Genomic DNA, 24,026 nt, shown 5'->3' with positions numbered 1-24,026 from the left:
CCCAAACTTAGATAGGGCACAGATTTTGGGTTTATCAGATAGAGGTTTTAAAATGAATGTCATTATTCTGATGCATGCCACAACACGAATGGACCTTGAAAACATTATGCTGAGTGAAATAACTAGCAAAGGGAAAAATACTGTATGATCTCACTTATTCGAAATAAGCAAATACATAGAAACCAAAGCTTACTAATGGTTAGGGCGTGGGAAGGAAGGGGAAGAGGAGAGCTTTTATTTGGGGCGCACTGAGTTTATGTTAATGGTGGTAGAATAACTTGGATGAGGATAGACATAAAGGTGGTACAACAGGAAGAATGTAATCAATGTCATTGGATTATAAATGTAGAAGTTTTGTGCTGATGGATGTTTTCGTATATACGTTTTTGCCACAATAAAAAGAGAGAGAGGAGAGAGTGTGTGTTTTCAAGCCTTTCAACAGCATCAAAGAAACAACAGGTTGTTGACAAGTCATGCCTATTTGGTCCAGGTAACAGCATATTTTTTTTCTTCCTGGTTGGCATCTCAATTGGGATAGGCCAGGTTATGCTACAATAACAAATAACCTCAAAACCTTAGTGGCAGCTGAAAATTGGGAACACAAGTTTGAGAAGGGAGATTGTTGATAAGTCGTGGAGTTGTTAACCAATGTCATAAAACATGTGTACTAACTGTTTAATGAGAAACTAGTTTGTTATGTAAACCTTCATCCAAAGTATAATTTTAAAAAAAAGTTAAAAAAAAGAAAAAACAGTGGCTTAAAAACAAAAAATTTATTTATCTCTTCCTTTCAGCACATATCTACAGAGGTCAGCTGGGCTCTCTCCATGGCTCGGGCTCTCTCCATGGCTCGGGCTCTGAGCCGTCCTCACTCCAGGGAAATGGAGCAATTGTTTTCTGGAATGCCTTTAGATATTCTGCCAGAAAGACAAATGGCGGTGACATGTCTTGAACCACCAATCAAATGCTTGAATCTCTTGAAACACACATCGCTTTGGTCTCAGCTCATTGCCCAGGACTAAACATTTGGCCCCAACCAACCCCAAAGGGGCTAAGAAGATCGACCTTCCCACAGGCCCAGGAGGTAGCAAGCCAGAAATACTGAGGGAGAATGACTACCCCAGGCTCCAAGGACTTGAAAACTAAACTTTTCCTTTTGACCACGTGTAAAATTCAGATGTCTTGCTAGTCTGGTTTTAATTAGTTGGGATTCATGAATTTGAATTTTGCCAAGTTCAAAAGGAATTTAGAGGAGAAAGCTTATATGAACTTGAATAGTGTCTATTAGCTTAGGAGAAAAGTGGTGCAAATTAGCAATTATTCTTATCTGCTTAGTGGTACCACAGCATTTCTTCACCTTACTCTACCCAAAGCCAAGTTGACTGCATTTCTCTATAGATAGCCTTGGGTAGTGGTGACAGTTAAGCACTTGACTACCAGCTGAAAGGTTGATGGTTTGAACCCACCCAGAAGCACCTTTGGAGACAGGCCTAGTGATCTGCTTCTGAAAGGTCACAGCCTTGAAAGCCCTATGGGGCAGTTCTACTCTGTACACATGGGGTCGCCATGAGTGGGGATTGGCTCAATGACAACAGCAACAACAACGCAATGTAATTCTACAGCCCTGTTTCAGTATCCCATAAAAAAAAAAAAAAAAGAAATAGAACAGGATGTTTCAAAAACTTCAGAAACGCCTATTGCATGATCATCAGTTCTATTCACCGAGAGCTCACTAAATGTAAGTCAGGCTTCTAAGTGTTTAGCAAGGATTATCTCATGAGATCTTGGCCCACGAGGTAAGTTCTGTTATGCCCATTTAACAGAGGAGAAAACGGAGGCACAGAGTGGTTAAGTCACTTGCCCAAAGCCACACAGTTTGTAAGCACAGAGATCCTCATGTAGGATTCTGCTCCTGTATTGCTAAAATACAAAATACTCACTGCAAGCAATTCTGTTCTGTCCTCTGGCACGAGGGGATTTATTGAAGGTAAGAGAGGGGCGTTTCTTCCAGGACATAGTCTGCTCTGGGATTCTTCTCACTTCAGAGGCCCACTGCCACCCAGCCGGGCTAGTTAAGGAGGCCTCCCATGAGCTCTGGCTGCTCCACTTTGCTGCCCACTCAGGAAAACCAGCATGGCACTTGATGTTTTCTTGATCCCTGCAGCAGAAACGTTTATCCACAGAAGCCCATGACTGAGACAAAGCAAGCGGGTCACGGGAGGTCTCCTGAGCTCTTGAGTAATCACAGGAGCAGCTGGGGATGTGTACACACACACACACACACGCATATGCACACCATGGCTCCCTGGCCCATATTATTCAGCCTCAAACTGGAAATTCCCAGCCATTCATTTCTGTGTTTTTCTGCCCGGCCTCACCCTGCTGGGGAATGTACACGGATGAGGAGGGGAAACAAAGCAAAGGGCAGAGGACAAGGATGCAGGTAGCTGCCAGCAGAGGAGCCTTGCACAGCTCAGGGTATAGGGATAGGTGGCCCGGTGTGGTGGGCTCCAAAACTCTGGCAAGGCGCCAAATCCCCTAATCTGGAGGGACAGTGTGGGGGTGGGAGGGACTTGTGCAGATTCTCAGGTCCCACCCCTGGAGTCTGAACTCAGTAGGTCTGAAGTGGGGCTCCTGAGTCTGCAGTTTCCTTTTTTTTTCATTTTGTTGTGCTTTAGTTGATAGTTTACTGCTCAAGTTAGTTTCTCATTCAAAAATTTATACCTTTATTGTTTTGTGACATTGGTTGCAATTCCCACAACGTGACAGCACACTCCCCTTTCCACCCCTGCTTCCCTGTATCCATTTGTCCAGTTCCTTTACCTTCTTGCCTTCTCATCTCGCTTTGGGACAGGACTTGCGCATTTGGTTGTATATTTTTTTTTTAATAATTTTTATTGAGCTTTAAGTGAACGTTTACAAATCAAGTCAGTCTGTCACATATAAGCTTATATACACCTTACTCCATACTCCCACTTACTCTCCCTCTAATGAGTCAGCCCTTCCAGTCTCTCCTTTCGTGACAATTTTGCCAGTTTCTAACCCTCTCTACTCTCCTATCTCGCCTCCAGACAGGAGATGCCAACACAGTCTCAAGTGTCCACCTGGTACAAGTAGCTCACTCTTCATCAGCATCTCTCTCCTACCCATTGTCCAGTCCCTTCCATGTCTGATGAGTTGTCTTCGGGAATGGTTCCTGTTCTGGGCCAACAGAAGGTTTGGGGACCCTGACCGCCGGGATTCCTCTAGTCTCAGTCAGACCATTAAGTCTGGTCTTTTTATGGGAATTTGGGGTCTGCATCCCACTGATCTCCTGCTCCCTCAGGGGTTCTCTGTTGTGCTCCCTGTCAGGGCAGTCATGGGTTGTGGCTGGGCACCAACTAGTTCTTCTGGTCTCAGGATGATGTAAGTCTCTGGTTCATGTGGCCCTTTCTGTCTCTTGGGCTCATAGTTATCGTGTGACCTTGGTGTTCTTCATTCTCCTTTGATCCAGGTGGGTTGAGACCAATTGATGCATCTTAGATGGCCGCTTGTTAGCATTTAAGACCCCAGACGCCACATTTCAAAGTGGGATGCAGAATGTTTTCATAATAGAATTATTTTGCCAATTGACTTAGAAGTCTCCTTAAGCCATAGTTCCCAAACCCTCGCCCTTGCTCCACTGACCTTTGAAGCATTCAGTTTAACCCGGAAACTTCTTTGCTTTTGGTCCAGTCCAGTTGAGCTGGCCTTCCGTGTATTGAGTATTGTCCTTCCCTTCATCTAAAGTAGTTCTTATCTACTAACTAATCAGTAAATAATTAGGTTGTATATTTGACTCATGTGTGTTATTGTTTGTCTTATACGCCTGTCTTATCTTTGTCTGAAAAGTGACCTTTGGAGTGATTTCAGTTCTGAGTTAACAGAGTGTCTGGGGTTCATAGTCTCCGGGGTTCCTCCAGCATTTGTCAGACCAGTAAGTCTGGTCTTTTCTGTGAATTTGAATTTTGTTCTACAATTTTCTCCCACTCTGTCTGGGGCTGTGTGTTGTGATTCCTGTCAGAAGCATTGGTGGTGGTAGCCAGGTACCATTTAGTTCTTCTGGGCAAGAGTCTGCACTTTTTAAACCTTAAACCAAAAATATCCCCTGAAGTCTTTTTAAAACCAAGCAATAGTTTAACTTAACTAGTAAAAAAAAAAAAAGTCTGCCGTGAGCATTTCTCTTTTAAGAACTATCTACATGCAATCAAAGTGACAAGATTAACTGGGAACCTTAGGGGGCAGTGAGTTAATGTTAACGGGGGAGGGTCAATTAGGAAAAGGAGAGTGAGAAGGGTAGCAGAACTCAAAGGATGTAAATCAATGTCACTGAATTGAACAGGTGGAAACGGTTGAATTGGTGTCTGTTTTGCTGTGTATATTCTCAACAACAACAAAATAAATAAAATTAAGAAAACGACAACAACAAAGAGTCTGCACTCTTTAGACTCTGTGGCTCACATTTTCAGAGCAGTGGTTAAGACATGAGTTCTGGAGAAAGACCTCAGGTCACATCCCAGCTCTGTAGCTTACAAGCTGTGTGACCTTGAGCAAATCACTTTGTCTTTTGAGAGCCTTACCTTCATCATCGATGAGATGGTATGGTTGTCCATAAAGAACCTGGCATACTTGCTGCCCGGCTTGCAGTAAATGATAAAAAGACAGGAACCAAAAGTTTCCTTTCAAAGACCCTGTTGGTATTCCCTGTTGTTGGAAGGGTGAGGTGGGGGCGTTGGGAGGGCTGAGATCCTGCCTGCAACAGAGCTCCTTCCTGGGGGTGAGGGTGGGCAAAAGCGGAGGGAAACTGAGTTCAGGGTGAGTGCTATCGCTCACTGCAAAAGAAAGTCCTGGAATTTGCAGCTTGGGCAGAGGCAGCAAACACAGATGCCTACAGGAACCTCAAACTCAAATATCTAAGGGATTTAGCTGATGATAAAATGAGGGAAGCCAGCAGGGTAAGAGGAAAAGCATGTGGCCATCATGGTCTGTTTTTCCTTGTCTTACTTTTTACTTATTTTTATTTTGTCCTTAAGTTTTTTTTTTTTTATAATTTTTATTGTGCTTTAAGTGAAAGTTTACAAATCAAGTCAGTCTCTCACACAAAAACCCATATACACCTAGCTACACACTCCCAATTAAAAAAAAAAATTTTTTTTAAGCCCAATTACTCTCCCCCTAATGAGACAGTCCGTTCTCTCTTGACACTCTCTTTTTGTGTCCATTTTGCCAGCTTCTAACCCCCTCCACCCTCTCATCTCCCCTCCACGCAGGAGATGCCAACACAGTCTCAAGTGTCCACTTGATCCAAGAAGCTCACTCCTCACCAGCACCCCTCTCCAACCCATTGTCCAGTCCAACCCATGTCTGAAGAGTTGGCTTCAGGAATGGTTCCTGTCCTGGGCCAACAGAAGGTCTGGGGGCTATGACCACCGGGGTCCTTCCAGTATCAGTCAGACCATTAAGTCTGGTCTTATGAGAATTTGGGGTCTGCATCCCACTGCTCTCCTGCTCCCTCAGGGGTTCTCTGTTGTGTTCCCTTCAGGGCAGTCATGGGTTGTGGCGGGGCACCATCTAGTTCTTCTGGTCTCAGGATGATGTAGTCTCTGGTTCATGTCGCCCTTTCTGTCTCTTGGGCTCGTAATCGCCTTGTGTCCTTGGTGTTCATTTTTCTTTGATCCAGGTGGGTTGAGACCAATTGGTGCATCTTAGATGGCTGCTTGCTAGCGTTTAAGACCCCTATTTTTATTTACTTTTATTCATTCATTGACACAAACTTATCAAGAACTTATTATATCCAAAGGCTCTGTTGTTGTTAGCTGCCGTCGAGTCAACACCCGGCTCATGGTGACCTCGTGCACAACAGAATCAGACTGCTGTGATCCATAGGGTTTTCAGTGACTGATTTTTCAGAAGTAGATCACCAGGCCTTTCTTCCTAGTTTGTCTTAGTCTGGAAGCAGCTGAAACCAGTTCAGCATCACGGCAACATGCAGGCCTCCACTGACAAATGGGTAATGGCTGTGCATGAGGGGCACTGGCTGGGAACTGAACCCAGGTCTCCCTTATGGAAGGCAAGAACTCTTCCACTGAGCCACCACTGTCCTACTTTTGATGGAGGCTTGGGTTCAGAGAAAAATAACCTTAGTATAAGAAAAATAACGGGGTAACAACAAATGGCAACTGACAGGGTCTGGGAGCAAGGGGTGCGGTTGGAGGTGAGACGGGATAGGGTGGGTACAGAGGGGAAGCAGGGAGCTGGAGGTCTCACCCTGGCCTGCCCCATTGTGAGGGGCAGCCTCTGCTCAGGCCCCTCCCACCCTTTCCCTGGGAGAATGAGTGCCCAGTGGGGCTGACTTCTGAGTCACTGAGAGAACAAAGAGGACTGGGTTGATGTGTGTAACGTCCTGATTTTTAAATGTTGCCTCTAATTTTGAAAAACCCAGTAGAATCTAAGATGCTGTTGTGGTTTGAATTGTGCCCCCCCCCCAAATACGTGTTGTAAATCCTAACCCCTGTACTTGTGATTATAATACCATTTGGAAATGGGTTGTCTTTACTATGTAAATGAGACAATATTACTGTAGGATGTGTCTTAAATCAATCTCTTTTGAGATATAAAAGAGATTAAACAAGTAAGCGAGCAAGCAGAGATGGGGGAAGGAGTGATGCCAAGCCACATGAAGATAGCCCAGGAGCAAAAACTCAAACAGACAAGGACCTTCCTCCGGAGCCGACAGAGAGAGAGTCTTTCCCTAGCTGGTGCCCTGAATTCGTACTTCTAACCCCCTAAACTGTGAGAAAAATAAATTTCTGTTTGTTAAAGCCACCCATTTGTGGTATTTTTGTTAGAGTAGCATTAGAAAACTAAGACGGGTGCCACTGATTATAAGATGCTCTGATATTTAATGAACTGCTGGTAAAGAAACTACAAAGTCAAATACAACGAGCCGTTGATTGTAAGACAAATCCCAATTTCAAAGATGTCACAGTGTGAGAGAATGTGCATCGTAGAATCCAGGAAACACTGTATATTGATGGCTGGACCTGACGTGTGGGAACTTGTGTGGTTCTCAACCTGTACAACCGTACGTAGTATCTCTTATGATGCCACTCCAGGACTCTGGAGGGCCTAGGAGCCACCTGGAGGCTCACACTTGAATCACATCTATGAATACTCAAGTCCCATGAGGGGAGGTCATCGTTCTTTTATCTTTATCTAAACCAGGAATGAGGCAAGGCAGCAAAGAGGAAAATGTGGCCAAGTTTGGGTCTGTGGGTCACACAAATCCTAAAGGTGATACCAGGGCCCCCAAGATGATGGTTCAGTAGGCATGGGGTGGGGCTCCACAGAGGATTCTAATCACTACCAGGGGTGGGATCTGCTAGAAGAGGTCTCATGCCCACATTTATACAAGCCCAGAGACATAAAGGCACTGGCTCAATGCCACACAGCTGGGCACAGCAGAGCCAGGCCAGGGCCCAGTGCTCCTCACCCCCATCCTAGTGCCTCTTCTGCTGATTGTAAAACTTCCTGCCCCTCTGCCCCAGGCAGGCTGGGGCTCCTGCCTCACCTCCGCCAGGGCTGACACAGAGGTCTTTGCCCTCCCTTGTTACATTCCCCTTGAGATCCTGGTAGCTGGACCTGCCCTAGAAAGAGCACTCTTATTTGATTCACAAGACTTTTCAATTTTATTAGTAAAATACAAAATGGCACAGACATTGAGTGATGAGGTTTGGAAAAGCAAAAGGATCAACCAACTCCTTCCAAAGTCCTCCCCAAATTGTCCTCATCCATGCCCTTCATGGAGGAGCTAACGAAATCTGTGGAAGGGGCACCAGTTGCCCCCAGCCTCTTCTTCACAAAGGAGGGGAGCTCCATGGCTGGGGACCTGTCCCTTGAAGGCTCTCCCAGCCTGGAGGAGCCTAAGCAAATTGTGTTCAGCTCTGTTCTCCACTCCTTTGGGCTCTCTGGGTGACCCCAACCTTCCCGAACACCCTGCGCCTGACCTAGTAGATGATGCCGGAGCGTTGGGTAGGCAGAAGTGCAGAGCCTCTGCACACTGGAGCATCGGGTAGGCAGAAGTGCAGAGCCTCTGCAGACCAGAGCTGTGGTTTCTCCCACTGAGCAACCAGTCCCATCTGCACTGTGTGGCACATGCTCCCTGGTGGAGCCCAGGCCATGGGAGGCTTCCCTCAGGTGGAAGGAAGGGTCACAATTGAGGGCAATGGGGAGGTGCTGCCACCAGGGACCCTGATCAGTGGGCAGTGGCCAGCCCAGTCAACCTCCAGCCCATCCGGGAGTGCCTGAGCCATCAGGAGCCAAACAGGCAGCCTGACTCATGTCCACAATTTCCCTCCCCAAGGAGTCCCTTTCAGAAACACTGGAACCTCAGGTTTCATCGGTGGATTTTGATCTTATGGAAACTCATGGAAATTCCTAGTTCTTCCCGAGGTGCGGGTGACAGTGAGGAGAGATCTCCGAGTGCATAAAACAGTGTTTTCAGGAATGAGACAAGTGGAAGGGGGACCCAGGCTTAGGGACAAAAGAGCAAATGCTGGGCCCAGAGTGTGTGGGACCAGGGGACAGAGAGCCTGGCCACTTGCACAAGCAGCGTCGAGGAGTGTGACTGCTTCAACAGCTTTCCCTTGGCTTCTTCCATGGAGGTCTCAGCACCCAGAAGCCTGCAGACTCTCCCGTCCTCCTTCAGCCAGTCCCTCTGGTGGGGTGCAGAGCTCAGTGTTGTCTCAGTGTAGGGGGAGGAGACTTCCAAAGTGGGTCCCTCAAGCACCGCAGCCTAGCCACCCTTCAGGAGGCCCACAGGGCAGACTCCCTTCCAACGAGGCAGGGCCTGAGCTATCGTTTGCTCCCTTGCAGATCCTCTAGATCACAGGTGATTGGAAGTGACTGGCTAAGGTACTCTGTTTGAGAAAGACTCAGGCTACATCCAGCTGTGGGGGGAGAGGGGATCTGGATCGATTAGTGCTGCCTGTCAGGGGTACAGGTTTTTGTCACATATTCACCATCCCTTATCTAACCCAACTATTTCCTTTCACAGGTGGGAAACTAGAGGCACAGAAAAGGGAAAGGAGCTGCCTACCCTCTGTCACACCAAGGCCTTGCTGGGTTGATGGCAGACTTGTGACTCAAACCCCAGCCTTCAGACTAGTAGTAAATGCCCCTTCGTTGCACAGCGTAGACCAAGGAGGAAAAGAATCTCACTACCAGATAACTTCATCTCCTTTCTCGCAATGCCTGACTGACAAGGAGGACAGAGCTTTGGCTGGGAAACACCCAGGAAATACTACAATAGCCTCATGCAAAAAAAGAAAAAGAAACATGTCCCCGGCTGGGGGTGGGTTCTGTACAGGGGACAGGGACAGATAGCACCGCTGGTGGCCGGGGTACTGGCGACTGCAGCGGGACCAAGAGACACGATGAGTCTGAGGGTGCGGACGGAAGGCCTGGCCTGAGGCTCCTTTGTCAGTTGGGAGTGATTGTGATCTCCACATGGGGGCATGGGTCTGAGGGGCTAGGCATTCAATAAATAAATTGTTCATTGGGGCTGGGATGATATCAAAGGGAGCCTCTAGCCAGCCAGCAGCAGAGGGGATTTTCTGAATTGGGGACATCAGAATGAGTTGTAGAGGCCACTCTCCTGTCTCCAATAAGTCAAGAATGGTCAAGGTACACATGAGACTATGTGGGTAGCTCCTGTCTGGAGAAGAGATGAGAGGGCAGAGGGGGTCAGAAGCTGGCCAAATGGACAGGAAAACAGAGAGTGGAAGGAAGGAGTGTGCTGTCTCATTACAGGGAGAGTAACTAGGAGTATATAGCAAGGTGTATATGTTTTTATATGAGAGACTGACTTGGTTTATAAACTTTCACTTAAAGCACAAAAATTTACAAAAAAAGAAGAATATACTTTCAAAGTGAAAAAAAAAAAAAGAAGAATGGTCAAGGTGGCCTCCTGGGGTGAGTCCCAGAGCTGGGAGCCATCCTACCTGGAGGATCCTGCCTCCCTGCTCTGATCATCCCAGCTCTAGCCGGGCCCTTGGATGAGAGTGGGTCTGAGGAAGGGGGCTCCAAGCAACTGTCTGAGTCAAACAACTGGATGCAGGCAGGTAGATAGCTCACACTGGCACCAGGACATATGAGTTACTGCCACAGATCAGGGGGCCATAGCGAAGCCCTTCTACCATCTCCCCCGCCATTCTGTGGGAGCAGCCCTGGAGGCTCTGGTAGGCAAACATGGCCACCCCCAGGGAGAAAAGAAGGCCAAGGAAGGCTAGCAGCCCCACTGCCTGCCTCCGGGTGGCTGCCTGAGGGTCAGGGATAGGAGTGATGAGAGCTCCCAGTCTCTGGGGGTCCATAGCGGTGTGAATGGTCTCCTCAGCCTTCGGAGCACAGCTGCCTTTAGCCCCTCGCTCCCTGCTGGGGGTTCCTACAAAGGAGACGGGGACCACAGAAGTGTGGGCCATACTGCTAGGCCCCCAGTCCAGGAAAGCATCTGTGTGAGCTGCAATGGGACCCATCTCCTCAGACCCTGGAGAGTTCTCTGGCATGGGGCTCTGTTCCTGGACCCATACCAGTTGGCCTTCAGCCCCAACACTGTCTTCTGGGGCTGGGTGTGAAATGGTGGGTGCCTCAGTGGAGGGGTCCTGAGTGGAGTGGGCCTCGGTGGAGGGGGCTTCTGTGGAGGGGGCTTCAGAGGCCGTTCCCTCCACCCAGAGGCCTGACCCAGGTTGGTAGGCAGCAGAACTCTGCCAAGTTATCATGGTAGATGTCGTGGTGGAGACAGCAGCTACATTGAAAAGCTCAGTTCCCTCAGGCCCTGGTGGAGGACCTTCATCCTCAGCCTTTGAGGTTGAGGGGGACTTGGTCCCCGAAGAAATGGCCACTCTGGTTGGCAGCTCTGGGGAAGTCCCCAAGGCATTCTGTGCCTCCTGAGAAGGAGGAGTTAGCTCCGGACCACTGCTCTCCCCTGCAGCTTTGGACTCTGACACGGCATACTTGTACGTTTCCCATTTGGCTGGGGTTGCCGTGGGCCCTCCTGTGCCCATAAGCTTCTCAAACGTGCCCCCATTTTCGGTCAGAGCAGCTGCCTGGCGGTCCAGATGCTCCATGGCCTCCTGGACCCATTTCTCCTCTGGGTTAGCACAGAACAATCTATGCTTCTTTGTCACCAAGCTGCAAGGGAGAAGACAGAGACTCAGTGATGTCCAGACACCAGAACCCAGTCCAGGGTGAACAGACCTGGCTTGAAAGCCTGCCTCCACGGCTTATTAGCTGTGAGGCCTGGGGCAACTCATTTCACCTCCTGAGCACCTGTTTCCTCACCCAAGAAATAGAGGAAATAAGAATACCTACCTTCTACTGGTCACTGTGAGTCGGAATCAACCCAGTGGCTATGGGTTTGCTTTGGTTTTTTTATAGAGTTGCCATGAGTTGGAATCAACTCAATTGCAAGGGGTTTGGGGTTTTTGGTAGGGTGACCGGCTGTCCTGCACAAACTGCGACTGAGGGGGTTTTCAGGACATGGAACTTCCAGTTTTAAAACCAGGAAACTCTCAGGCAAGCTACAGTGAGTTGGTCTCCCTGCTTCATTCTTATAAAAATGTAAATTATGTACAACACCTGGCTTAGTAAAGTGTGGTAGCTGAGAATAATAACCACATTGATAATGAAATCATTACCCTTAAGGCAGGGGCTCTGGGCTGTAAGTCTCCTGATTGGAGGGGAGGGACTTCACAGATGTTGTCTTGCCAGGTATGTGACTGGGGAGCTTCGTAGTGAGGCCTCCAACTCTGAAAAGGACCTATATCACCAAGTCCTCTTCTTCATCTTCCTTGGTTTTATAACTCCAGGCTGCCCTCTACCCTACCCCTCCTCTCCTGTGTATGGCCTTGGGCTACAAGGGCACATAGTGAGCTAGAGCCATATATATATGGTGGCCCAGTTGGGACCCACGTTCTATCCAAACCTTGAACTTCCTCTGAAGCTGTGAGAGATAGTGGCTGGTTCACTGCCAAGGTCAAGGCTCACAGCTGACCTGGGCCCTTGCTCCATGCCATAGCTGGGCTAAGCATTTTGCCTCACACCCATTCTGCATGGTGGATACCACTTTCATTCCCATTTTACAGATGAGAAAGCTGAAGCTCAGAAAAGTAAAGGCACTTGGCTCAAGCATGCTGGGAAGCCAGAGAAGCCCAGGAAGCAAGCATGACTCTGAGGGCCCCCACAGGCGTGGTGCTGCGGTCCTCCAGCGTTTCCCCCTTTGTTTCACCTAGAAAGAAGAAGCAAATATTTGGGGAACCTGGGGGAAGTGAGTCTTGATGAGTGAGCAGAAAGGTCAGGCAGGAGCACACACTGCACTACGCCTGTGTTCGAAACCGACCGTGGAAGAGAGGAAGCACTGGGCTTCCTTCAGCTCAGCTAGACTACAAAGGGCACCTGGCCACTTCCTGCTGCCAGGATCCTGCACCAAAAGTCAGTCCTAGGGAAAGGCCTCAGGCTGGATGATTGGACAGTACTCAAGAGGAGCCCCAGGGGGAGCCGGACACCAAGAGGGCGGGAGGTTCCCAGCAGCCAGAGAGATAGGCACCTGAGCTGGGTGGGTCATGGGCTCAGCTTCATCCCTCTCTGAAGTCTTATTAAAAAAAAAAAAAAGCCACTACCATAGAGTGACCCATAGTAACCCTATAGGACAGAGTGGAGCTGCCCCGTAGGGTTTACAAGGCTGTAAATCCTTAGAGGAAAGCAGACTGCCACATCTTTCTCCTGCAGAGCGGCTGGTGGGTTCAACCGACCGACCTCCCAGTTCGCAGCCAAGTGCTTAACCACTGCACCACCAAGGCTCCTTGGAAGTCTCATAGAGGTCCCTCAACTTCTCCAGGCCTCATTTTCCTCATCTGTCAAAGGCAGACAGTGATCTCTGCCTTTCCTATTAGCAGCAGCATCAGCACCCTGACAAGCACTTTAGTTAACATTACCTCCTGCCATCCACCCAACTACCCATTTTACAGATAAAGAAACGAAGGCTCAGAAGGTAAATTATGTGGCCAGGACCACCCACCTGGTAAGTGGTGAGGCCAGGATTTGCACCAGCTGGGTCAGAGACTGGGACTGGCACTTTGAGACCACCAGGCTTTACCTTCCCACTAAATCCAGTGGGTCACAGTGCTGCGTAAAACACACTTCAGTCCAGAAGGGATGTCCCCCTCAGTGGCCGCTCCAGGCCACAACCAGGACAGCCGTCCCTCCTCCCCCCCCCCCCAGCCACAGTTGTCATTCAGGAAACCCCACCTTTGCCATGTGGCAAAGATATTAAAGTCAGCGAGGTGACCCTCGAGCTGGGAGCAAGAAAGGCATTCACCGAGGCTCCCAGCTGAGAGCTCAGGTTGGGGCAGAGGGTGTGGACACAGCCTAGTGGTGGTAGAGCAGTACCTACATGATGGCAGGCTTGCCGCAGGACTCAGGGTTGCCTTCATAGCGGAGTAGCAGTTTCACAGGGATGGGCCGGGTCATCTTATTGCACGTGATCTCGCATTTATTCATCCCACGGGGCTGTCCTGGGTCCACAGAAGCCCCGAGTCAGCAGGACTGACCATGGATATCCAGCTTCCCAGCCACACGCCCACTTGTCCCAGCCACACCCCCCAAGCCAGAACTGATGCCCTATACACCTGACCTTCCAGGACCTGAGCTCAGGCCCTACCATCACCGAGCCTCTCATGCCTCAGTTTTCCTGCCTGTAAAATAGGGTTGTTGTGAGGATTCGTGAAAGTGAATTCTTCCTTACTAAGTTATTATTGCCTGGCACATAGTAAGTGTTTAATCTGAAAAATGAAATTGGTGCATGGTACAAAGGGGTGACGTAAGCGAGAGTGACAGAGATCCGTCTGAGGTCACACAGCCAGCAAGGGATGAACAGGCTCTCTCCAGGCCTGGCTTCAGTCCCCTCCCTAGCCCATGGCCTGCCCATCACCCTAGCCCTGCCTTTTCCCCACCAGCTCACTTGATCAGTTATCGTCACCCCCTCATACTCATACGCTCCCCCTGACTCCCTCTCAGGCTGCTTCATATTTGTGGATTCTTCTAGACCTTGAGACACACCCAGGTCTCTGCCAACCCACAACCCGTGTGCTCACCCCATGACCTGAGCACATGCACACACACAATGGCACTCATGTACCCCCTCCCCACAAAAACACCTAAGGACATACATATAGCAGCAACATGTAGCAGATAATAAAAATATTAAGTGTGTAAGTATAACTGCCGTCAAAGGAAGGTGAGGTCTGCAGAATAGACGATCCTTTGTTTGGCCATTAAGCACCAGGGACTGAATTGTCCAGAGTGATGGTTAAGGTTGTGTGTCAGCTTGGCTGGGCCATGTTCTCAGTGGTTTGGCAGGCGTATGATGGGATCGCTTCCATGATGAGATTTGATATACTGTGATCACCCCCATGATGGGATCTGAGGGGTGTAGCCAATCAGTTGAAAGGGAGTTTCCTTGGGCGTGTGGCCTGCATCAAATATAAGTGGACATTCTGGCAGGGCTCCTAGGCTTTTGCTCGCTCTGGATCCTTCAGCTGACTCCTGTTTGTTTGACCTCCGATTATCCGGACTTGAGCTAGCCACTTATCTGCAGTCCTGCCTGCCAATCTTGGGATTCAGTGAATCTTTGCAGCCTGTGAGCAAGAGCCCTGCTCTCTGACCTGCTGATCCTGAGTTCATCAGCCCCTGTGGCTACACGAATCAGGAGATACCTGTATCCTGCCCCACAGCCTCTACAACTGCGTGAGCCATTTCCTTGATATAAATCCCTTTTATATGTATGTAGGATACCCTGGTGGCACAGTGGTTAAGTGCTATGGCTGCTAACCAAAGGGTCGGCAGTTCGAATCCACCAGGTGCTCCTTGGAAACTCTATGGGGCGGCTCAACTCTGTCCTATAGGGTCACTATGAGTCAGAATCGACTCGATGGCACAGGGTTTGGTTTTATATATATATATTTATATATATATATATGTGTGTGTGTGTGTGTATTTATGTGCTTTACTGGTTTTGCTTCTCTAGAGAACCCAGCCTAAGACATCCAGCATAAGAGGAGAGAGGAATTTGGAGTCCCTGGGCAAGCTGAGAGGAGCAGGAGCGACGACGGGGGATGGAGATGGGGGTGTGTGCATAGGGCAGGGTAGGGACCTGCAGAAGGCTGGGTACAACATGGAGCTGAGAGAAAATGCAGAATGGGATGAGGGTGACTAAAAGGATGGTAAAGAACCCAAATATTTGATATGATGTTTTATATAAACATTTGAAATGGTTTGATTTGCCTTTGTGCCTCCTCCCTCCCCTAAAATCTCTACCAAAAGCCACTCTCCTTGGTGTAAGGCTGGGGGTTAGAAAATGACGAAGAGCCTGAGCTTCAGAACTGGGTCAAGGTTATGTTCAGCAGCCACCCTGTGAGGCAGATATTATCATTTCCATTTTACAGGTATGGGAACTGAGGCTTAGAAGGTCTAAGTGACTGGCCCAGAGACACACAGCTGAGTAACGGCTCAAGCCTTCTTTCTACCACCTTACCCAGAACATTCCTGCCTGTTAGCCTCTTAGCAGTCCTTGAAGGCCAGTCTAAAGGATGCCTCCTCCAAGAACCCTCCCATATCACTCAGTTACAAGTGGTTTCTCCCTCATGTAAACCCCTACACATTTGGGGTATGTTCGGGAACATGGTGTTTCTACCTGGGTTTTGCAAAGACCTAGAGGCCAGGACTTCCAGGGCAGTAGAGCTAAGGGACCAAGCTGACTTTATCTAGCTCTTCTGGGCCTGGGGAGCCCCCGACTGATCCCTGGGTGTCACCAAACACACGTTGTTGTTGTTGTTAGGTGCCATCGACTCAATTCTGACTCATAGTGACTCTCTGTACAATAAAACGACCACTGTACTTCCACTGCTATTTGTAAAGTTTTCACCGGCCAGTTTAAGAAGTAGATCACCAGGTCCTTCTTCCTGGTCTGTCTTAGTCTAGAAGCTTAGCTGAAACCTGTCCACCATGGGTGACCCCCTGCTGTTTGAAATACCGGTGGCCTAGCTTCCTGCAACACAGCTACACACAAGCCACCACCACAGTACAACAGGCTGACAGACAGGTAGTGGAAACATGCAATGCTCATACACTAATAATTAGAGATACACAGCCATGCAAACACACTCTGCCTTCCCAAATACAGGCACACACAGGCAGGCAGGTGCCCCCCCGCCCCACCACACCTTCTAAAACCTGCTGCCCACCATGCTGTCAGCTTGGGCCCACTACCTTAGGGGAAATGTGGTTCAGGGTCTGTGGGTCTGGGCTGGGTGTAGGTGTGGTGGGTGATTGAGGGGTGGCACCAGTAGCTCCTGGGTGGTTAGAATGGGCTCCCAGCGGCTGTTCCCTTAGTCACAGTTTGCCCTTTGTCACTGAGGAGACAGTCTGACGAAGCAGGATGTGAAAGTTGGCCTGCAGCCTTGTTGCCCTCCTTCTCCCCAAGTGGGGCTTTGGAGTGACTCAACTGTAGCTTCCCGGGCCCTACTGAGTAGAGCCAGGCAGCAGCCCCCTAGCCTGGTCTGGCAGGTTTCTTTCTGGGGAAGCCCCAGAAAAGCAGTGCCCTGGAAAACCTGGAGCTAGGAGGAGGCAAAGAGGCTGCCAGTGGGCAAGCAGGGAGGCCCACCCATGGGGCTGTCTAGGATGGGGAAGGCCACTGCACACCTCTAGGGCTTTAAAGAGCCACAAAGTCACCCTGTCCCCAAAGTCCCCACCCTCTCGCATGGTGCCTGAGTGTCCTTGGCCAAGCTTTATTCTTGGTTCTCCCTGGGTAGGTTGTGTAATTTACCTAAAGGAGGCCTTCCCTTCATGGAGCTAAAGTTTTCTTTTATTTTTCTATTATCTGTCATGGTCGAATCCCTGGAACATGAGTGTTAGGAGGGTGGGGACCTCATCTTTCCTGGTGTCACAATGTTCCCCAGGATCAAGCACAAGGTGGATACTCAATAAACATTCATTGATGAATTAATTTTCAATCTAATTACCCCTCCTTCATCTATCCGTCCATCCATCCATTTATCTACCCCACTTGTCAATTTCTTACTCATCTCCCACCCACCTACCTGCCTAATTCTCACCATTCCCTGCTCAACCCCCATCCATCTATCCACCTATCCCCCACTCACCCATCTGCCATCTGTCCATCCCTCCCCATCCTCCAACCCCCTTTCATCTTCCCAGCCATCCATACATCTGTAGCCCACTCACCCATCCATCCATCCGTCCGTCTGTCCGTCCGTCCATCCATCTATTTTCTGATTAAGCAAACACTTGTTTGAATTACTTTTGAGAAAATACAAAAAGACCCAGGCACCCTTGTCCTTAACCCTGAGATTATTCTCCCACAGATGCTGGCGATGAGCTGGGGGAGAGTCCCTCAATGTCAATAAATGATATCAGATCACCATGTTTGTTCAGTCAATCAACGAATGCTGATCTCTCCCTAGTGCAGGGCCCTGTGCTGGATGCTGTGAAGCCTACTGGGGTGAACAAGGCCTGTCTCCACCCTTAGAACCTCCCAGTCTGATGGACAGCTAGGACATATTCATGTTTTTCTATGTTGGGCACCTACTGTGTGCTGGACCCTGTGCTCAGCACAAATACGCATTTGCTGTCCTTAATCCCCAACTTCCCTCAAAGGGGGTGTCATTATCCCCATTTTCACACATGCAGAAGCTGAAGCTCAAAGAGTTTAAATGACTTTCTCAAGGCCACACAGCTGTGTCGTGTCAGAGCTAGTTTTCTACCCCAGTCCCTACCTAGTCCACTATTCCAGTCACCTTAAACACCAGGTAGAAACACCATGTTCCCAAACATACCCCAAATGTGTAGGGGTTTACATGAGGGAGAAACCACTTGTAACTGAGTGATACGGGAGGCTTCTTGGAGGAGGTATCCTTTAGACTGGCCTTCAAGGACTGCTAAGAGGCTAACAGGCAGGAATGTTCTGGGTAAGGTGGTAGAAAGAAGGCTTGAGCCTTTACTCAGCTGTGTGTCCCTGGGCCAGTCACTCAGACTTTCCAAGCCTTAGTTACCATACCTGTAAAGTGGAAATGGTAATACCTGCTTCACAGGGTGACTGCGAGAATAAAAAATTTAAAATGTCTGTCCTAGACATAGCCAAACATCTCGCAGGATTGGTATATTGAATTCAAAGGCTTGGGATCATAGTCTTGTGGGACAACTCTATCAACTGGCATAACATAGTTCATAAAGAAAATGTTCTACATCCTAGATTGGTGAGTAGCATCCAGGGTCTTAAAAGATTATAAGTGGCCATCTAAGATAGAATTATTGGTCTCTATCCATCTGGAACAAAAGAGAAGAAAGGAAACTAAAGACTCAAGGAAGAAACTAGTTCACAGGACTAATAACCCACGTGAACCCCAGACAGCCTCATCTAGCCTGAAACCAGAAGAACGAGATGGTGCCAAGCTACCACTACCGACCATTCTGACCAGGAACACGATAGAAGTCCCGGATGGAAAGGGAGAAAAATGTAGAACAAAACTCAGATTCCTGAAAAGGCCAGGTTTACTGGACCAATAGAGACTAGAGGAACTCCCGAGGCTATCACTCTAAAATACCCTTTCAACTTGGAACTGAAGCTACTTCTGATGATCACTTTTCATCCAAATAATAGATTGGCTTATAAAATAAACACTATCACCCATGGATTCTATGCTGTCTTAAATAATCAACTATATGAGATCAAATGGTCAACATTTACCTTAAAACAAAGATGAGAAGTTAAGGAGGGGCCCTGAAGCTAGATTATTGGAAACAGAACAAAAGAATGGAAGTAACGAGAATGTTGACACATTGTGAAAAATGTAACCCAAGTCATGGAACAAGTTGTATAAAAATCGCTAAGTGGGAACCTAATGTACAATGCAAACTGCCACCCAAAACAAGATAAAATATTTTAAAAATTTTTTTCAAATGTCTGGAGCTCTCTTCCTTTAAAGCATAGTTTCTCAATTTAGATCAAATAGTTTTTTGACATTTTTGGACCAGGAAATTCTTTGTTGTGGAGGCTGTTAGTATGTTGTTGGATGTTTAGCAGCACCCTTGTCCTCTACCCACTAGATGCCATTAGCACTGATCCCCCAACCAAAAATGTGACATTTGTAATAACTCGTAATGCCTTCAGACATTGCCCCTAGGGGAATGTTATGGGTTGAATTGCGTTCCCCCAAAATATGCCTATGGTTATGATCTTATTTGAGAATGGGTTGTCTTTTTATGTTAATGAGACGAGATTCGTGTAGGGTGTTATCTTGTGAGTCAATCTCTTCCGAGATATAAAAGAGATTAAACAAGTGAGCAGAGCAGAGACGGAGGAAGAGGGAAGCCAGGAGCAGAAGCTCAAAGAGACAAGGACCTTCCCGCAGAGCCGAAAGAGAGAAAGCCTTCCCCTAGAGCCAGGAACTCTGAATTCGGACTTCTAGCCTCTTATTTAGCCTCTTAGAGAAACTAAATTTCTGTTTGTTAAAGGCACGCACTTGTGGTATTTCTGTTATAGCAGCACTAGATAACTAAGACAGGAGGCAAAATCTCCCGCTGAGGACCACTGCCCAAAAATATCCACTTGGCTCACCTCACTCCCTCACCTCCCCCAAGACTATTAAACAGCCCCTTTTCAGTGGGGCTTTCTGACCCCCTATTAAAAATTTCAACACCTCTCTCCTTCCTCTCTCTCTCTCACACTCATGTTCTCTCTCTCTCATAGCATCTATTTCTCTCTAACAGATCAAATCATTTACTCATTTATTTTGTGTATCATCTGTCTTCTCTAGTGGAATTTCAGCACCCTGAGGCTGGGATCTTTGGCCGTATTATTCATTGTTGTGACCCCAGCACGTAGAACAGCGCCTGGCACATAGTCGGTGCGCGCTATTTGTTGAAAGAATGAAGGAACAAAATGCACCAGGAAGCACTTTGTGACATGGGAAACCTGAACAAACAGAGAAACAAAGTTGGCATTTTTATTGCAATCTGACAGAACTTGGACCTGAGTCTGAATTTACCCTCCACTGCCTTGCCCATCTACTCCCACAGCTCTTCAGGGGAGCCGACTAAGGAATCAACCAACCCAGCTTAAAACAGGTTTTGTCTTTCTTGCTGGGGCAGGAGTGGGTGTGAATGCGTCAGTGCTCGGGGGGGCCAAATCTCTGCTCTGACTTGTAGCTGCAGGTTCATTATATAAAGTGGAGGATCCTCCCACCTGACACATCCCTGGAAACCCATATTTGGGGACTGACGCAGCTTCTGTGCACCAGCTGGGAGAGCAACCAGGAAGCCCCCAGCCTCCCTTGAGGGCCTCTCTGGCTTCTGGACCACCTCCTAGACTTTCCCGGGCTCCCAGAGGGCCTCTCAGAACCTGGAATGTCAGCACTGATGAGAACCTCCAAGGTGAGCCTGGCCCAATAAACGGTTTTATAAAAGGAGGAACTGAGGCTCAGAGAGGGTGAAATCATGCCAAATATCTCCCAGCACAGTGACCAAGTTAGAGCAGGGACCTGAGGTTCTTGAAGCCTCGGGGTGCTAAACAGGGGGTCTGGTCCCCCAGAGCCCCTTCCCCAACCCAGCACAGGAGCCCCTCTCCCCGCACTGGCTTAGTAAAAGGAATCCTCCTCCCCCTCTCTCTTCCAAAATACCCTCATTGGACCCTTAGCACACTCCTGGGAGCTAACAGATGTATTTAAAGGTGCAGCAGCTGACACCAAAGAATCAAGAACTTGCCCAGGGTCATGGAGCAAGGCCATGGCAAAGCAACCTCTGCCTGACTCCCATCTTCCAGTGCTCACTATCCCCAAACACCCTAGGCCTCGGGCCCAAGCTCAGGCAGCAGGGAGCCAGCAGTGATTCACCTCCACCCGCCCAACCTCCACTTACTCTCCTACTCCCTGCCCCACTGGAGGGTTTTTTCCAGACACAGGGGATTGAGAGAAAATTTGGTCCATGGAGATGTCCTGGAAGCTGGGAACTGCTTTTCATTCTGCCACAGGCTCACTGTAAGGCAAGCTCCCACCCTCTCTGAGCCTCTACCTGTCACATGGCTGGGGCACTCCCTGAGGATGGGGCTGACTCTAAGGGTTCCCTGGAGGCAGTAGAGTCCCTGACTTCCCTGGGGGCAGAGGCGCAGAGCTGGCATATGAGCTGGACCCTGTACCCTCTCTCCTGCAGCCCTTCCAATGATCCACACCCTCTCCTGCCCCCCCCCCCGGCTGGCTGTGCACCCTCAGGCTAGCTTCTGCACCTCTCTGGGCTCCATCTTACTGATGTCAGTTGGGATGGATACTCCTTGCCCTCCCTGGACTCAAAAAAGCCTGTGACTGAAGTAGAGATATTTGCTAAGCTGCGCTTGGAAGACGATAGTGTGGTGGAGGAGACACAAGCAGAGGGAGCAGCAGAGAGCCTAAGGCATGTGCTGCAGTGACTTTGGCCTTCATTAGTCCTGGGCCCCCTACTCCTGGGAGGCCTTGAAATTGGGCCAGAAGGAAGTCCCAACTGTAACCTGGCCAAGGGCCACGCTGGGACTCAGGAGTCCAGACTACAGGTTACAAATTAATCCTGGGCTCGAAAGTTCAGCCCACTGACTGCAGGGGCCTCCCACCCCTTCACCCACCAGGAGCCTCCTCAGGCTTCTCCCAACATCCACGCCACTGGGACACCCACACCTGGGCACCCTCTGCCGCCCACATTAACTCTCCTGACTGGCATGCGGAAGCCACCTTGCTTCCCGGCTCAGGCAGGGGAAGCCACTGGAGGCAGAGCTCTTTCCGGTAGGAGAGACAGCCAGCTCTGCATCTGGGGGCCAAGGGAGAGGGCCCAGCACCCTCCCAGCACATCCCTCAGAAGGGGCTGCTTTCAGGCCCCTAGACCTCAGGCCTTCTGCCTAACCAGGGAGGGTCTGGGGGCTCTGATGCCAAGGCCGAAGGGCCAAGGCAAAGCCCCACTCACCAGCCAGCAGGATGGTCAGGTGGAACAGAACAGCCAGGCGCAGCAGCCATGAGCGCGTCAGGGGAGTCATTGCAGAGAGTGGCGGGGATCCAGTCAGGGCTGGCAGCAAGGGCCAGGCATCTGAGCTCAGTACTCTCCCTCGCTGCCTGAGCTCTGTCGCTTTTTATAATGGGGCTCGCTGCCTCCGCCTCCCCCGCCCCCCCGCCCCGCAGACAGTGGGAGGGGAGAGGAAGGGAGCCAGTGAGCCGCACTGGAATCCTCTGGATGTTGCCAGGGAACCAAGTGGCTCCGTTGCTCTGGAAGGGGGGCTGCAGCCCGGGTCCAGGGCTGGCTGCTCAAAGTCCTGCCTTTCTTGTAGGACTAGACCTGCCTTGGAGGCTGATCAGGCCTGCTAGGGTTCAAAGGGCCACCTCTCCTCCCATCCGCCCTGTCATCTCCCTCCCAGGACCTGGTACACGCCCCAAGATCAGGCCTGGGGCCCTAGCTCCTAACTGAGCAATGAACAAAAGGACAAAGGGACAGAGGGATAGAGTGCTGGCTGCCAGCTAGCTCAAGGGACTCCGGGTCCCAACCACCCATCCAGGTCTGACAAGCTCTCCTTTGATCTGGGAAGTATCTCCCCCCACAAGATGAGGGATCTCCCATCGTCACCCCTTAAAGCCCCAGGCCCTGGGCTGAGCACAGAAGTGCTGAACTGTGATCTCCTGGGGGGCTTGTTTGATGCAATCCCCCCAGCCCAGCATGGGGCCAGGCAAACAGTAGGGGCCACTCTGTACAGTGTTTACTGAAAGAATGCTCCAGCCCCACTTCAAATGGACAGATGGGAAAACTGAGGCTGAGGGAGGGGGCAGAACTGTCCCAGGTCCTACCGAACATCAGGGCAGAGAACCTACCTTTGCTGCCACAAGAGGACTTGGCATGAGTAGGGCATGGGTGGCTGAGGACACAAAAAAGAGCCTTCACCTCCTGCCTCCTCTCCCTACCTTTCCTTCCTTCCTTTGCACCCACTCCCAGCTCAGGCCTGGCCCCTGCTAGGCAGCCAACCCCCTCCCAGGTAACTGGGTGCCGGTTGGCTCCTCCCTGACTCTGCAACCCGTGCCCTGGAGAAGTCCTGCCTCTCTTGGGACCTTGCTTCTGCACTGTATGAGGAAGAGTTGGTCTAATCTACTGGAAGAGGGCTTCCCAGCTCTGCCACTCCAGGTTCACTCTCTGCTACAGGACTAGGCAGCAGGCTCCCCAAGAGCTGGCATTAATGCTGGTAGGCTTTGGGTTAGCAACAACCTGCTTTAATGGCACTCTTTCCTGCAGGCAGTGGGAAGAATCCCTGAGACCCTAGAAGATGCCAGTAGGAGCCTAGCCTAGCCCCAGGCCAGGAGTTAACTGTGCCCACCACATCCTGGGCACATCCCCAGAGGGGAGTCCATTTGTCTGTGAGGCACTGTCCCAGGCTACTGGGCAAGCTGGTTCAAGCTAGGCTGGACAGAGGCATCACACAGCTCCGAAGGCCAGGGGACCTCTCACCTTCCAGACATCCCCACCCAAGTACAGCAGGGTTGTCTGGGGTAGGGAGCTAGGAAGCTGGGGGATCCTATAGGGGGAGGGCACCTGTAGGGGAGGAGCACCCTGGCTGGGGACAATGTCCACTCACATCCACTCATGCTCAGAGATCTGTCCCAGCCCATGCGGACATGGAGCCAGTAAGCTTCACCTTTTTGAAGTCCAACCCCTCATGTGTTAGCTGGGGAAATCGAAGCCCAGGGAGGGTCAAGGACTGATAAGAACCGAGATCTGGGGCTCTTTCTGCTGTGTCCATGGTCAGAGGAGGAAGGGGTGGGCGTGGGAGGAGAAGGTAGGGAGAAGAGGAAGGAAGAGAGGGAGGGAATGGGAGAGAGAGGAAGAGGAGGGCTGTGTATTTAGTATCCAGCCAATATTTGAATTTCTGTAATTGTCCCCAA

The 24,026-nt window shown here is 49.8% G+C and overlaps 1 protein-coding gene across 3 annotated transcripts; it reads right to left on the bottom strand.

The window, feature by feature from the left end:
* Positions 1–7,666: 7,666 nt before the first annotated feature.
* CX3CL1 (C-X3-C motif chemokine ligand 1) lies at positions 7,667–22,226 on the bottom strand. 3 transcript variants are annotated; one of them, XM_049864498.1, is made up of 4 exons: positions 22,072–22,156; positions 19,872–20,062; positions 13,466–13,586; positions 7,667–11,205 (listed from the first exon to the last, which is right to left on the bottom strand). In XM_049864498.1, the coding sequence occupies exons 2-4, from the start codon at positions 19,873–19,875 to the stop codon at positions 10,149–10,151; spliced, it is 1,182 nt and encodes a 393-aa protein (XP_049720455.1). In that variant the 5' UTR covers positions 19,876–20,062; positions 22,072–22,156; the 3' UTR covers positions 7,667–10,148. The 3 variants fall into 3 exon arrangements, with proteins under 3 accessions (XP_049720455.1, XP_049720456.1, XP_049720454.1); XM_049864497.1 differs by lacking the exon at positions 19,872–20,062 and having other exon boundaries at positions 7,668–11,205; positions 22,072–22,226; XM_049864499.1 differs by lacking the exons at positions 13,466–13,586; positions 19,872–20,062 and having other exon boundaries at positions 22,072–22,219.
* Positions 22,227–24,026: the final 1,800 nt, after the last annotated feature.

Source organism: Elephas maximus, chromosome 21 (genome assembly GCF_024166365.1).
Source record: "Elephas maximus indicus isolate mEleMax1 chromosome 21, mEleMax1 primary haplotype, whole genome shotgun sequence".
In the NCBI taxonomy this organism is placed as follows: Eukaryota; Metazoa; Chordata; class Mammalia; order Proboscidea; family Elephantidae; genus Elephas; species Elephas maximus.
The sequence above is the reverse complement of the archived record's forward strand: the minus strand, read 5'-3'. Positions and strand labels throughout refer to the sequence as shown.